Source organism: Callospermophilus lateralis, chromosome 1 (genome assembly GCF_048772815.1).
Source record: "Callospermophilus lateralis isolate mCalLat2 chromosome 1, mCalLat2.hap1, whole genome shotgun sequence".
Lineage (NCBI taxonomy): Eukaryota > Metazoa > Chordata > Mammalia > Rodentia > Sciuridae > Callospermophilus > Callospermophilus lateralis.
Window position 1 is genome coordinate 43,622,285 of NC_135305.1, and position 16,882 is coordinate 43,639,166.

At 38.0% G+C, this 16,882-nt stretch overlaps 1 protein-coding gene across 2 annotated transcripts in view; it reads right to left on the reverse strand.

Moving 5' to 3' along the window:
- Positions 1-16,882, reverse strand: part of Cttnbp2 (cortactin binding protein 2) — a 141,110-nt gene that overhangs the window by 12,085 nt on the left and 112,143 nt on the right. For both annotated transcript variants that reach the window (XM_076861726.2, XM_076861734.2), the window contains 5 exons: positions 15,498-15,584; positions 15,316-15,415; positions 8,543-8,695; positions 8,184-8,371; positions 819-997 (listed from right to left, as the gene is read on the reverse strand). In XM_076861726.2, coding sequence (XP_076717841.2) covers positions 819-997; positions 8,184-8,371; positions 8,543-8,695; positions 15,316-15,415; positions 15,498-15,584 — 707 coding nt within the window. The remainder of the gene's footprint in view (positions 1-818; positions 998-8,183; positions 8,372-8,542; positions 8,696-15,315; positions 15,416-15,497; positions 15,585-16,882) is intronic.

Consider the following 16,882-nt stretch of genomic DNA (forward strand, 5'->3'; position numbering starts at 1 on the left):
GGTAAAAACCTCAGCATCTCCTACAGTTCATGTCAAACACTATCCTCTGTGTGGGAAAGGCCCAAATTAGTTTCTGAGACTCTGGAGGTTAAAAAAAAAAAAAAAAAAAGTTTTGACTTAATTGTGAGAGATATGAAGGCAGCAGTGCCAATATCCATAAATGCATTTGTTTTACAGTAAGAACATGCTGTTTAATATTTCTTCCATTCCCTGAAGTTAGCTGTTATTAATTTGGTGGTTTATCCTCCAAGAAGGAAAATATTATTTGTCGCCTCCGCTTTCTAAAACAGATTTCTGCCCAGGATGACAGAAAATTCAAGAACAAATCCTGTAGTTCATCGCAGGATCCTCACTAAGCCACACAGTGACAAACTTCCCTCCTTTCCACTTGTTTTTGATTTTCTAATTCATTGACTTTATTGTATGTATGTCTCCTAAGTTGCTTCAAATGAAAACATAGTAAGTGCATAGTATCAATAAAGGGAGAAGTTTTTCAACTTATCAATGGACCGCTGGTAGTGGTTTTGTTTTTGCAGGGGTAGAGGGCATAAAAGTTCTCCTCATGAGACCTTGCCCAGGACACCACACAGCAAGCCAAACATGGTTATGATGAGAGTTTTGTGATAGAGGAAGAACTGCTACTAGTTTTTAGCAAAAATAGTTATCTTAGTAACTACATGAGAAGCCCTGGTCACCATGTACATTCTGTGTTAAAGACAGAAGGTGGCATAGCAGTTTGGTCAACATTTTCACTATCTGACATCCAAAATGTGCTAATGTTCTATTTTAAAGTAGGAAAATAAGGAGAACACACTTACTTCACTGTTGCTTGGGCATGTCCCGGGACTACAGGACAAGACAGGAAATACTTTGGCCCTAGAAGTGCTTCAGGTGTGCCCAAGCGGGCCAGGCAGGAGTTGAGCTGTCGCCAGACAGACAGAGCCCAGTCAACGATTTTGCACACAGGATCACAGGGTGAGGGCAACTGACCTCTGAACTAGAAAGAGGGATGGACACAGAGGCTTGGCTTAGAACAATGCTCATTTTACCTTTGCTTTTAAAAGTCCAAAAATAAAAATGTAAGTATTCGAAATGATGAAACAAAAATCTAGCTGAATCCGACTTTACCTTTGCCTGGAGTGGTTGAAGGAGAGAAAGCTTAAAATACACGATTAGGTTTATTCACACATTAGAGTGATAAAAGCTTTTCTCATTTAATGCTTTGCAAGCCTGAGGAAGGCATTTTCACTCCATTTTACACATCAGAAGAATGAGAGAGAAGGAAATAATAACTTGCCCAAGGTCATAAAGGTAATAGCTTATTTATTTTTCACATTAAAGCATAATTGGCAAATAAAAAGTATAATTACAGTATACAACATGTTTTTATAAATGTATTCATTGTGAAATAATTAAATCAAGCAACTTAACATATTCCTTACTTTATATACATACCACTTTTTTTTTTTTTTTTTTTTACATTGGGAACATTTAAGACCTACTGACCAGCAATTTTCTTCTATACATTGTTAACTATATATAGCTGGTTTTTAGAAGAATAATAACATTTGAATACAGCATTTGGCTGAAATAATAAAGAGTACTCACATTTAAAATAATGTTAGTAATAATGATCAGACTAAATGACACCTTTTTCTTCTTCAAGTTTAACATTCTGATGATCTCTGTTCAAGCTTTATCCCTGGGGTCAGTCAGGGCAGAGGAAGAGATTTGGCTGTGTGGGCAGCTGGCAAAGGAAGAGGGGTCTCCCAACTGCCTCGTCGAGACCACACGCTAGGTAAGGGAGAGCAGGGCAGAGCTCTTGGTTTTAATAGAGTCCCCATGGAATCATTATTTTTTCCTAGGAAGATTGTTTCTTAATGACTATCCATGAACTACTTCCAAAGAACTGTTAGGTAGCCTGATGGAGAAAGACATTTCATAATTCCCAAAGGTGGGATGAAATCTGCATACCCTGAGGTCCTGAAAAACAGGTGGGACCCCTTCCCTCTGAAGTACAAATTTTGCTTACATGAAATTTCTCATCCTGCCAGTTGGTTGTTTTATGGTAACAGTGGTTATTATGTGACAGAACATTAGAAGATGGTGTCTATCCAATAAATAGAACTTCCAGTACTACATGTTTTATTTCCTTAATTTTATTACTTTAGCATAAATACGATTTCATAGAGATGCTTAGAGGCCTTTGTATTTATTGGATGTCTACTATGTATAGCACTAATTACACTGTGAAGAGGGAAAAAAAAACATTGAAACATGTTTGTTTTAAATTGTTGCTGGGGATTGAACCCAGGACCACATGCATGCTAACATGTCTTCTACCACTTGGGCACAGGGCAAAGTGTGTGTCTTTTATAACTACAGAGGAGGACAAAAGAAAAGATGTGTCCTGGGACTCTGGAACTCTGAGCCAGCTCCAGGGGATGAGAGGTCTGAAGAAGATACACAAGTGTCTCTCTATGGTTACACTTTAACATCTGTAAAATGAAAATGTTGGTACACAATATCCTCAAGATCCCTTCCAAACTGGCAATCTTTAAGTACAGATACAAGTCACTAGGGTAATTTACAAGGATGAAGTCAATAAATAACTGCAGGTCAGGGAAAACAAGGAGATTCAGTGGGATTTCAACTGATCTCCCAGGATATGAGAGACACTTGGTTGGTGAGGGGAAGTAAGAAAGAGCATCCCAGACATGGATGGAGATGTAACAGGGGTAGAGGGATACAAACAGATGCTGATGTTTGCATATAATAAAAGGGGTGGAAAATGAGAAGCTTATACAGGTATATCACTTCAGTAACTGTTACTGATTCAAGTAATGGATCTGATCCCTCTGCCCAGCACATCATCAAAGGAAGAAGTCACTGCACCACTGTCTTCCAGTTCCAAACACATCATGCTCTTCTCCCTTATGTTCTTTATCTCTTGCAACTGTATCTGCCTGTACCCCTTCCCCACTGTTCTCAGCTGATCCTTTCCCACTAAAAGGCCTTACATGTGACCATAGAAAGGCCCTCCTTCCCATAATTCCTAAAATAAATACTCTTCCATGGTCCTACCCTACTTTCTATAGCAGTACCCCCTCATCTGTTTTTGTCACAGAGCTTATCAGTCACCTGTTCCCTGAAACTAGCATGATGTCTGTGTTGTGCCTATGAAGCCACACAGAATCAGAATTGAGAATACAGTATAATCTGATGTCATATCAAATTCATGGCCCTGCTTCTCAGGAAGAGACAAGGCTAGAGACTAGGTGACTCTAGTCCAGTAGTAAATAACAAAAGTGGGGTTATACTCAAATCCAGCCTGTGAATTAGATTATCTGTCCACTGAACCCACACCACTGACGGAACATTAGAAGCTGGTGTCGATCCAATAAATAGACACTATGCCCATAATGCTGGTGGAAGGGACTCTCCTGGCTCCTCCTGGTACTGAGATAAATCTGAGCCCTGGTCATGAGTCCTCACCAAACTCTCTTGCTGATACACAATGTCAGCCAGTCAAGAAAATAATCCTACATGGAGAAATAACCCAAGTTTCTTGAGATGGTGACATTTTTATCCTCATGAATATTCAGAATTAAATACCATAATATCTATGTTGTTGCTATTTTCTGGGTAAGAGATAATTATATATTTGGTGTTTTCAAGAAGTTCTTTATTTGCATGTTACATATTAGGATGGTCTCATATTACCACTTTAAAATGGTAACTGAGTTATTGATTCAGCATGTCATTTCTAAGTTAAAAGGGATAAGAGAATCTCACTAAGTTTATATAAACAGTACAAGAAGTAGGAAAACACTTAAATTGCTGGGTTTAAAAATTTAATTTTCTGGCTTTAAAAGAGTTAATTAAGTACTCAGGAAGATTTATTAAAAATTCTTAAAAAGAGAGATTAAAATATATTTAAGTTTTAAAGGCTAACTAGGTAATTTCCTGGAATTTAATTGACTAAGTATAAATGCTCCTTTAAAGGTGATTATTAAATCCTGCTAGCTTTAACACATAAAAATAAAACTAGAATACTGAACAGAAAAGCTGGAGGAAAAGCTGGGTATTTGGATGCGTCTTTTTAAAAAAATAGCATTTAAATAATCTTTCCCAATAAAAACTATCCAATAACTATCCTCCCCCCAGATGATGGCTCCTTTTTATAGGCCTGTCTTTCCATGAGAATGTGAGCTCCAGAAGGGTGGGGAGGATGCCCTGACACACCCCACAGCCAGGGGTAAGCTGGGAACACTGTTTAGATGCACCTCCAAATAGCTGTCCATGGTTATGCTTATCACACTGTATTCTGATCAGTTTCCACAGCTAAAGGTCTATCAACCCTGTTACTGGGTCTTTCTTGGTCTGCCAAAGAGTGAGGACTTAAGAAAAAAAAAAAAAAAAAAAAAACAACGCTAAACTTGACTGACTTCATGAATAGCAAGAAGTTCTAAGTCTGGATGACTGGATCAGAAGGGGAAACTGGAAGTCAGTTTGAAGCAGGCAGGACACGTTTGCTCTGGTTATACGTGAGCTTGAGGTAGATGCTAGCACATCCTTTTGAACCTGATGACATGAAACAAAGATGAAACAGAACAATACGCACTCTAGAAAGAAACTTGAATGAATTCTTAAACATCAGTTCTGGAAGAAATCATCCTTTGCATGTATACAGAGTACCTCACAGGGCCTTGCAGATAACGGGTGTTCAGAATAGGTTTTCGATTTAATGAAACAGGAATGACGTTAAATATTTCCTATTTTGGGTAAGTGATGATGGTGTATCTGAATCTGTGGCATGCTCACCTTGCATTATACTTCAAAATGTTTTTTAAAAACTTTTCCTAAAGTAAAGGTCTCAGCTAAAATGCTAATATCACCAAAATGTACAGAGCTCTGTAGACATAAAGAAATTTGTTTTCAAAACTTAAAATGTGCAAATTTTAAATAATACTGTATAATACATTTGATTTAATGGGAGCAATTCTTTCTAGAACTATATTTGATAAAACCAAGTCCTTTCTTGGTGGTAGAGAGGGTTTGCAAAAGGACAAAGATTTATTTACTAATAGGAGGAATATTCCTCAATCATTTAGATGTCAGATATAGTAATTAACATTCATCTTATAAGAAAGGAGATTCACGTAAATCTTCCTTTACTACATATTAGGATATTGAGAGTGGTGACAACTGTGAACACTGGTATGTCATCTACATGTAGGAAATAAAGAAATAATTTAGCCAAGAAAAAACAAGAGTTGTTCAGTGATAGTACCAGCTCCCCTAAATTGATATCTCCATGTTTCATAAGCCTTTGTTACAATAACTTCCTTCTCTTCAAAAGAGAAATAATCATTATAAATCCCCTACTTTCTCTGATATTCTTCCAGCAAGAATTCTGAGTTCAGCATTATAATTAAAGATAGCTAAATATTAACTTTCCACTAAAAAGGTATAATTATTTTTTATTAAACACTAGTAGGAAGCCTAGTATTATACTGAAAGATCTATTTTCTTGTATCATTTAAAGAATTAAAAAAAACTATAATCAAGTGCCAGTGTGCTTTTAAATGACTACAAGAATTAGGATTTTGGATGCTACAATATTTCTGATGTTTGGTGGTCCCACTGTGCATTTACCCCAGGGGATTCATTTTATTTACCTACATTGAAGTGATTCTGGATAAATGAAAGGCATTATCCTCCCTGCTTCTATTCTCTATAATACACCTCACTCTCAAACACAATACAAAAGAGTAGAGCTCCAGCTCAAACTGTCAGAAAGCTAGGGGAAGAGGGTGCCAATTCTACAGAAGAAAACTGGTATCTTTTGTGATTATGTGATTGACTTTGGTGATAAGATTTAAGTATTAACAATTACAAAGTTAATGGAAGCATCAGTGATTTGAAAGGCTATGACCCTACTTGGTCTTTACCCCACTCTTCTTCCTACTCGTTGAGGTCCTACAATGGCGGTGCTTTGGCCAAGAGAACGTATTTAAAACCAGACAATTAACATTAGTGTAATTTGGGGTAGATTTCTCTGATTAAATTCAGAATTTCAGATATTAATTCAAATCAGACTGTGGCAGACAGTGTCCACTAAATTACCAATAGCAACTCCCATTCCATACTCTTCTGTATCCCTCTGCATGCACACTGACCCACTCTAATATAATAGAAACAGACTTTTGTTTAAGTACTTGATGGAGATCTTGAGACTTGGAAAGGTAGCTCTTGCCATGGTGTAGGACTGAGGGGTGGGAAAGAAAGCACTTGAAACATTAAAGAGAAGCCTTAGGTTTCTGTGAGTTTCTGAAAAGATACTTTCCTCTCTGGTAAGAAGGAAAACAAGGGTCTCCTTCCATTTCCATGCAATTTTCCCTCTCCCTCCCTTTCCCTCCCACCTCTCGTCCCTGTTTAATGTTAATATTCTTCTCATGCTCTTCCTCCTTGCTCTGTTCTTAGTTGCTCTCCTTATATCAGAGAAGATATTTGGCATTTGTTTTTTAGGGATTGCTAGCTTCACTCAGCATAATCTGCTCTAATGCCATCCATTTCCCTGCAAATGCCATGATTTTGTCATTTTTTTAGTGCTGAGTAATACTCCATTGTGTATAAATGCCACTTTTTTTAATCCATTCATCTATTGAAGGGCATCTAGGTTGTTTCCACAGTCTAGCTATTGTGAATTGTGCTGCTATGAACATTGATGTAGCTGTATCCCTATAGTATGCTCTTTTAAGGTCTTCAGGGAATAATCCGTGAAGGGCAATAGCTGGGTCAAATGGTGGTTCCATTCCCAGCTTTCTCAGGAATCTCCATACTGCTTTCCACATTGGCCGCACCAATTTGCAGTCCCACCAGCAATGTACAAGTGTACCCTTTTCCCCACATCCTCGCCAGCACTTGTTGTTGTCTGACTTCATAATGACTGTCATTCTTACTGGAGTGAGAGAGAAATGAATCACAGTAGATGGGGTAGAGAGAGAAGATGGGAGGGGAGGAGAGGGGGGATAGTAGAGGATAGGAAAGGTAGCAGAATACAACAGACACTAGTATGGCAATATGTAAAAACGTGGATGTGTAACCGATGTGATTCTGCAATCTGTATACAGGGTAAAAATGGGAGTTCATAACCCACTTGAATCAAATGTATGAAATAGGATATGTCAAGAGCTTTGTAATGTTTTGAACAACCAATAATAAAAAAAGAAGGAAAACAAGGAAGCTCTTTATTCTTCACTGTATCCCACTTTCTGCCTTTGAACATGCTACAGTGAAGGCTAAAGTCCTATGGACGAGCTTCAGTCTTGAAAGGATGGTTCTGAGACACCCTCCCACCCCCAATCCAGGCCCTGAAGATCTGGGGCTGCTTAACACCTACCACAAGCCACCTGGTTACATGAGGGGTTCTGGTTTGGGCAGCTTAAAATAACATACTGATAAAATGATGACACTGTCCTCCAAATGGTCCATGGTGCAATAGTAAATGAGAAAATCCTACTAAATTGAGCTTCATTACTTCAAATCTTCCCTGAAACTCAGTTATTGGTCCAATTTAAGACGATTAAGTTGAAGAATGTGTTATTTTCAATCAACACAGCATTATTTTTTTGGGGGGGGGAAAGACTATAATACTTATTATTCTGTGAAAAAAAAAGATCACTAGAAGTTATTACTACTATTCCTGAAAATGTGTCAAAAGACAGAGAATTTTTACTTTTCATTTGTTTACCACAGAACAGGATAATAATCCTATATTACATCTTATCCAAACGGATGGAAAATGTTTGGAAGGCTCATAGGAAGCAGTGAGTTTTCCTTAAGAAGAGTGATTAACTTTCCAGTCTAGACTTCTACAGCATTTACACTTGGTGAGATTCCTTGAGAACAGTTAATTACAGTAAAATAATTAACTTTTCTTACACTTAATATGCTCCAAAGATTGCTATGTGTTTTCCATGTACTATCTACCACTAACAACAGTAAAATCTTTTTACATTTTCTTATTCTTAATATAGTCCAGAAACTGTTATGAGTTCCACATTCATTATCTTATTTTTCCCCTGAATTTCCACAGATTGCACCTCCTGAGGCCACACAATAAGAGGAACTCCAGCCCGAATCTCCTCCCGCACCAGGATGCAGCTGCTATTTGTTACCTTATTCACGACTTTCCTTCTTAAGAACCTCTGTAGCAGTCCTTGCATGGGCTCGCAATCCCATCGCAGCTGAACCCAGCGGAAATGTTGTTGTACCAGCAAATCGGAGCCCTGGAGACAGGCTTTGGCAATGGTTCCCATCAGAAAGCAGTTCTCATGAAAGTAATAACATTCAGACATTCCATTTCCTAAAACAAGCCAAAAGCCATGGTCCAGTCTCAGTAAGTCACAGTATGGGATAAGTCCAAATTAAAGTTAAGTTACATAAAGAGGAACAAGAAGCCTAACTGGTATTCTGGGGAACAGAAGGGCTAGAGGGTATCACAGAGCTGGTAGAGTGGACTGTCTACTACCTTTACCTTTTTGGAAAGTGCATGGGCTTTCAGTGCTGCGATTCTCAAGAGGTGCCAAAAAGTCCCCCAACAAGTCAGACAATGAAGATTTTTCCAAATTCTCTAAGATGATGATGATTTTCTTCTTAACTGGAGATTGTTTCACTGGAATCAGACAAGCTGTGATCAAAAAGGAAATTAGGGATTAAAGCTTTTACAAGAACCTATATAAACTGGCAATTTTTTTTGCTTTGATGATCTTGTAAATAATTTATTTTGATTTGTTATATATGACAACAGAATGTGTTTCGATTCATATTACATATAAACAGAACGATTTTTCATACCTCTGGTTGTATATAAAGTAGAGTCACACCATTTGTGTCTTCATACATGTAGAGTAATGATGTCCATCTCATTCACTGCCTTTCCAACCCCTATACTCCCCCTAACCCTCCCTCCCCTTTGCCCTATCTAGAGTTCATCTGTTCCTCCAATGTGTGCCACCCGCACACCCCAGCGCCATCCCCATTATGAATCAGCATCCTTATAGCAGAGAAAACATTCAGCACCTTTTTTTTTGTATTGGCTTACTTCATTTAGCATGATATTCTCCAACTCCATCAATTTACTGCAAATGTCATGATTTTATTCACTTTTATTGCTGAGTAATATTCCATTATGTATATGTACCACATTTTCTTTATCTATTCATCTATTGAAGGGCATCTAGGTTGGTTTCACAGTTTGGTTTGTGAATTGTGCCTGTGTCCCTGAAGTATGCTATTTTTAAGTGCTTTGGGTATACTCGGAGGACTGGGATAGCTGGGTCAAATGGTGGTTCCATTTCCAAGGAATCTCCATACTGCTTTCCAGATTGGTTGTACCAATTTGCAATCCCATCAGCAATGTATGTGTGCGCCTTTCCCCCACATCCTCATCAACACTAATTGTTGTATATATTCTTAATGGCTGCCTTTCTGATTAGAGTGAGATGAAATCTTAGTTTTAATTTGCATTTCTGTAATTGCTTGAGATGTTGAACATTTTTTCATATATTTGTTGACTGACTGTGTATCATCTTCTGAAAAGTGTTTGTTCAATTCCTTGGCCCATTATTGATTGGGTTATTTGTTTTGGGGGTCAGCAAGGGTGGTAGATTGTGATGGACATCATTATCCAAAGTACATGTATAAAGACTCAAATTGGGTGTCAACATACTTTATATATAATCAGAGATATGAAAAATTGTGGTATATATGTGTAATAAGAATTGTAATGCAAAAAAACTCCAAAACAAAGTACACGTATAAAGGCACGAATTGGCGTGAACATACTCTATATACATCTATATAGAAAGAAATTAAAGAAGACCTTAGAAGATAGATAACCTTGCTCTTGAATAGGTAGATATGTATATAGAGTTATCAGATATTTTGCTGAAAAAAATTTAAAAGAAGGAAGATATAAAGTGTTAGCCAAAAGTGATATGTTGGGCATACTTTGAAATTGCTGAGGGAGTATGACTCTGGAAGAGAGTCTGACATTCCTTACTGCTTTTGGAAGTGCACACGAGACTCCTGGCTCCTTAACAGATTTCAAATGGAACCAACCCAATGGCCATCAATAATAGGATGGATAAGTAAATAGGAATATATTCATGCAATGGATATGAAAGTGAACAAATTACAACTCTAAATAATGGAATAGAAGACTATCACAAACAATATATTAAGCAAACCACCAAAGAATATTATTTCTAAGTCAATCTGGCAGAAAAACGAAATGGAATGAAGTGGTCACTAGAGACTAGGAATGGTTGGGGATAATGGGGATTAAAAGAAGCCTAATAAGAGACAACAAGGCATAATTAAGAGTAGAGGAATTATTTCTGGTTCTCCTTTAACACAGTAGGGTAACAATTGGCTAAAACAACCTATATTTCAAAATGACAAGGAGAATACAAAATTCCCAGCACCTAAAAAATGATAAATGTTTGAAGAGGCAGAAATGCTTACTCTCTTGATTATATTATTACACACTGTTTACATATACTAGATTACCATAATGTACCCCATAAATATGTGCTAATATTATGCATAAAAACTATTATTTCAACATGTAAAATTCAAAACAGGAAACACTAAAAATATAATTTAGGCACTTACATAGAGGTAGTCAAACTATAAACCAAACCTAAAAAATGATTATTGCAAAAGATTGTTCATTGATCTGTAAGTAAAAGTAGTATTTTATATGTGTCTCTTTCATGATACAAAAGATTAAAAGGCTTAAATTACACATACATAAAATATTCATAAAATTATGTGAATGGGTCCTCAGAGAGAAAAGCAGATCACTCCTATCATTTCACAAATCTCACAGAGCTTGAAGTGATTGGACTAAGGTGTTAGGAACAACAATAGTAAGAAAGGAAAAACATCTAGGACTTATAAGTCGTGTTTGAGCATTCCTTCTACTTGGGATGGGAGGGACTGTTTTCCTATCAACTCAAATTGAAAGATGCAAAGTAATGGACTATTATTATTGTATTTAGGAAATGAATAAGTCCGTGCACAAAACGGTTAAACAGTGCTGGCACTAAGATATACTCAAATTTTATTAATATTTTATTATATAGATTTACTATATAGATTTCAATCTATTTAGTCCTTCCTATATACCATTTAAAAATTGAATTTCATTTTTTAGATGATTCTAAGTCTTTCCAGTCTTATTCAAATTAACCTTGAAAAAAAGAAACAATTTTAAGTATTGAAGAATAATATTGTCAAGTATTCTGCTTTTCACAAATACTTGGAGAGCAGATTCTCTATTCCTTCTTGTTATTTATAGAGAATGCATTCAAATTTCAAAAAAATCCTTGAATATTATAAATGGCTCTCTTCTTAGACTGAAAAAAATTTCCTGGATGCTACAAAGCTTTGAAAACCAGAAGACTAGAAACAATAACAGCCACCTTTCAATTTTAGTTGTACTTGTAGGTGGCTATTACAATGGGGTATGTGCTGGGTTCTCTTTAACACAGCTAGCAATAAGAATGCTAGAATCCTATGCTTTCCAGAGTTCAAATATTATTCAAAATATGTGTATTGTGGAAGTATAATAAATGCATACTTGGCTTAAACAACCATTACAAACCTTTTCTACTCAATGATTTAAAAACACCAGGTTGATGGTTTGTATATGTTTTTTATGTAATTTAAAACTGACAGCCTCCAGGTTTTTCCTGATTTGCTAGTTCAAGTGCCTTTGAAGCTGTTTCAACAGCTTTAATTAAAAGTGTTAGAGGGAATACTTAACTGCATCAAAAAATGTTTACCTATTCCTCCTTGCTACATGTGCTATGTGCTAAGTGTTATGGCATGCTGGAGGTGAGGGATTCTAACTAGAGAAAAAAGTGGATTTTTATTAACCCTATTCTGAGGAATGAAATCTTAACAGATGGACAGGTCAGAGGAAGGCCTCCTAGATTTAAGAGAGGTTTTTCTAAACGGAGCAGTTCACAGCTCCAGCACATAAAAAATGGGGCATCAAATCAAGGTGCACTGACTATGAGCTCAGAGCTGATATATACCTCAAGCCAGGACTGGGCTGGGGGATTGGGGTGGTGCCACATGAATGGAATAGGATCAGACAGACACCACCATGGGCAGCAACAGAGTAGCAGGGTGCTGCACATTAAAATCACCTGGGATCTTCCCCTGAAATTCTCAGTGACTCTGATTAATCAGTCTTTGTTGGGTCTGGGGCACTGACATTTTGTAAAGCTCCCCGGGGCTGGGATTTCAGCAGACCTGCTCTTCTGAAGTCTCAAAATCCAGCCAAAACTGAAAAGTGGAAGATCCAGAATGAGACTTTGGGGGAGCAATCAGGGAATCAGTGAATTCTTTACAGAGGGGTATAAACAAGACTAGACACCTGCTCTGAGGTCCTTACTCTGGTGTGAAGACATAACTGGTGGGGAAAGAAATGAGAGAACATATCTACTCAGCTCTTACAACTGTGGTGAAGGCATGGGGTGAAGAGAACCTCTCCCAGAACCAAGGCACAGAATAGAAAGGCATTTTGAGAGAGACTCAATAAGGCATGGTGTTTGACTTACAAAAAGGGACACAGAGGAAGAATCAGAGATGCTTTGAAGTTCCCTCTGAAGAACAGGGTGTGCAGTTAATGGAGACAGAGCGCACATACCCAAGAGTATGCTTAGAAAAGGGATGATAGTGATGGGCTCTTTTAGGACTGATGTGTCTGACAAGTGAAGCATCCTCTCTGAGATATCTAGCAGTGGGTCGGACATCATGAGGATGGGAACACAAGGGAGAATTCAGGCTGGGCATCCAAATGGATTTTGGCCACAGGTCAAAAGGAATCTACACATACAAAGTGCGGCAAGTGGCCTTCTTTTATGTCTACATAAATTCTGATCAGAGTCTGGTTAAACCTTTAAATTCAAAACTGAAGAGTTCCCCATTTCTTCCCAGGTCATCAGTGAACAGCATGGGCCCTTTGGAGAAGATGGTGGCGGTGGTGAAGGGAGTTTTAGAATATGAAGAGTGACAACAGTGGGGGCAAGATGAGAGGTTTGACAACATAATGCTCAAGAGGTAACATTCCGAGAACTTTGGATTTTATTCTGGAGCCTCTGGAGTATAACAGTGGGGGCACTCATGAGTGGTTTTGTATCCTAGAGTAAGTCTCCTGAAGTCCTCCATAGGGTCCTTGGTGGGAGTAAGGCCTCCACAGTCTCCTTACTGTGGGTGGCAGGGGAGATGGAGAGCGACAGCAGGAAGTGAGACAAAGGGAATGGATTCAACAGGACACACAGACTGCTTCCAGGGGAGGAAGGAAAACTAAGGGATCTAGAATGTTCCAGCTGCTCACATGGCAGATTGCATTCAAGCTCTTACCAGGTGAACTTTGTACTAATGCTTTAGTTTTGTTATTAAAAGTGAAGGAAGATTTAATAAATATTTAATAAATGTGTAAGTCAAATATAGAAATAAAAATCCTTCTGTATCCAAAGACACGGCATTTCCTACTCCTCTCCTTACAGTAGTTTTTATTTGCTTTAGTCTGTTCAAAATTTTTTTCTTTCCAGGGGCTGTGTTGCAGCTCAGTGGCAGAGTGCTTGCCTAGCATGTGTGAGGCACTAGGTCTGATTCTCAGCCACTCCTAAAATAAATAAAATAAAGGTCCATTGAAAACTAAAAATAATTAAAGAAAAAATAACAACCAAAAACTTTTCTTACCAATTCCAAAGCATTTTATCATTATGCTTTGTCACCAATAACTTCCTTATCAACTCCTGTCCTCTCTGCATTTATTGCTTTCTACCTTTAAGCCGGTTCTCCCACTTTCTGATACCTGAAAAGGACAAAGAATTCCCCACCCCGCCTTTTTGTTTTTCTGCTTACAATGTTTCCTGCATCAGAAAATTCACCCATTCACTCCACACATAAATATTGGCGATCAGTACACAGGCTAAACAGAATAAGCTATAGTACTAGCCTTAAAGGGCCTCAGAATGGAACACACACAGGGGGCAAAGCAGAAACCCAATCAATACCTTCACTGCCTTCAGCTATAGTCAGGTCAGTACAGGGGTAAAAAAGATAGCTCCACGCGTTCCCTAAGGGGATATGGAGGGATCAGAGAAGCCTCCACTTGAGGTGTCTGTAAAGCATTTTAACAGAGGCTTTTCCCCTAGTTGCTAGTGTGGGACAGAGGATGATGTCTGCTTTATCACTAGTGTTCAACATAGTCTGCATAGTCAATGTCATGTGGTTGTCATACAGTGTGTGTGGGAAGGGTGAGGGAGTTTACATGTTTACGCTGTAATGTTAGTTAGTGGCAGCTGCAGTCTTCACAAAGACATGGAGTGGAAAGGCAAAGGACAGACAAAGAAGAAAGAAATGCCACATCCTGCTGAAGCACAGACCATTGGTTTAAAAGAAAATCAGGTAGATCTATGCTCCAGAATGGAAGGCCTTGAATAGCATGGACTCAGTGCAAGGGCAGTGGAGGGGTAGGTTGCAGGAATCACGAACAACTTCCAGTCAGAGGTCTGTAGGCCAGTGATGAGTGTTCGAGAGGAGAAGCCACAGGCAAGAAGTCAATTTCAGGAAAATAGGTGTGCCAATGGGAATGGATAAAAAAAGGTCAATGGGATACGACCATAGTCAGGCTATGGACAAGGATGAAAAGTCCATAAATGAATAGAAACAGTGACACCTACTTGCATGGTGCTGTTGTGGAGATTGATTAGTGTACACAATGCATTTTCTAAACATCCAATCAATGGCATACCAGTGAGATAAAAAAGGCAATTAAGGGGTGTATTGAATGTAGAGAATTTGTGAATAACCAAATTTACTAAAAAATAATCTTTTTTTTTTCACATTACCATGCACCAGCAATTCTAGACAACACCAAAGACATAATGTCCAGTCCCACAAGGGTGAACTGCTTCCACTCTCCCTGCTACCCTTAGTATACTACTGGTGCCAGTTATAAGTGTGCTCACAGAAATTACTGATTTATAAATGGATTTAAAAAGAAGAGAATGCAAGGTGCTCAACAAATGCAACAATATGCACATAAAAATAATTTTTTTGCAAGCATTCATCTGGGTTCTCAACTTTCACCCCACATCTACCAAATAACTAAAAAGTTGACTTAAATCTTTTTCTAAGCAACAAAGTTTATTTCCTTTCAATAGCATCATTGAAGGGCATGCCTTTGAGTTATCACCATCCAGCTTGCTGAAACTGTCTTACCGCTACTGATGAACAGATCTACTAGCTGTTCCTTGGAGAAACTAGCATCCACTTCAGCTCTCACTATTTCACAGGAGAATCCTGCAGCCAGTTGTCTGTTCTATAATAACAAAACAGAATGATTAGTTCTATACACTTTCCAATTTTCAAGTAAAAGGGGATGGTATGAAATTAATCAATACCTTCATGCAGAGTGCAAGCTGATGTGCTATGTATTCTTGCAGGCTTCCTTCTGGGCCATGGAAAATAACATTATGATATTGCTCAACCTGTTAACAAACCAAGAAAAACCCTTAGGTGAAGATGCTACATTGAAAAGAGGGGGGGGAAAAGGGGGTAAGTAGGGATAGAATTCCCTTTCTAGTTATCCTCAGATTGTCTGGTTGTAAGGTTTAAAATGTCTTAGGGATCATTTTATTCACTGGGCACTTGAAGTTTTTCATTTAATGTGAAACATGGGCAAAGAGTCTTTAGCAACAGCTGACATTTTAATGAAAAGCATACATTTATTTGCTTCCTACCATTTTCTACAGAAGGTTCAGCATGGTGGCTGAAAAGTTTACTAGAGGATTTTGTCTCTTGCAGATGCTCATTACTTTGAATTTCCCAATGCTTATTTTATTTTTTAATAGTTAGAGCAGCAATGCATTTCATTAAGGAAAATTTGGAAAATATAAAGGAGCATAAAAATCCCTGATAGTGTCAACACTGAGAAGCAAAAACTGTTAAACCTTTTTTCTTTTCAGGTTTTAGTTTACGTAGTTGTGTGCGGGGGAGGATATATGAGTGAGATCATTTTACAGCTGTTGTATGTCAAAGAATATCTTTGTGCAGATGTCTTAGGTAAAATACTACTTGATGGGTATAAAACTCCTGGGTCAACTTTATATATTATTTCATCCTGAAATTCAGTGTTTTGATTAAATCTAGGTAGAGATGGATCACTTTTACTTTTTAAACAACAAAACATCCTGCCTGGATGCCTCTAGGATATTTTAAACTTTATCATCATATTTATGAATATCAAGAGAACATGTGGAGATTCAGCATGCCATTGGACAGAAAGCCAATTACCATCTACCCAGGGCAGGGACAGCTAAGTCTGGAGCAAAATGTGGAGGGGAGGTCAGCTTTCCACTTCAGTCATTCCAGGTCTGTGCCCCATTCCTAGCACACAGACTTCATAGACGTTTTCTTCTTTGAAAGGTCTTGCATAAACTAAACAAATCAAATCAAATCCAGACTGTTGAAGTTCCAACTTAATCAATACAGTTGACACTGCTCACGTGTGAAGATTGAGCCACCAGGACTTAGGGAAGTGTTAAGCCTGGAAAGGTCTGCTCTAAAACTTGGGACAATGTAAAGACATGTCTCTTTTTACTATTATTATTCCTCTATTTCACTCTCATGAAGTTGCCCCTTTCACATCACAGGGAACGGCCACAACCTTGATGGTATGTCCTAAATATGTCCCTGGGTTCTTCATTATAGAAAGAAAAATTCTGGAATATAAAAGGGAGGCTTTAGGGGAAACCCTTAGCATGTACTAAAGAGGGAACTCCTCCTA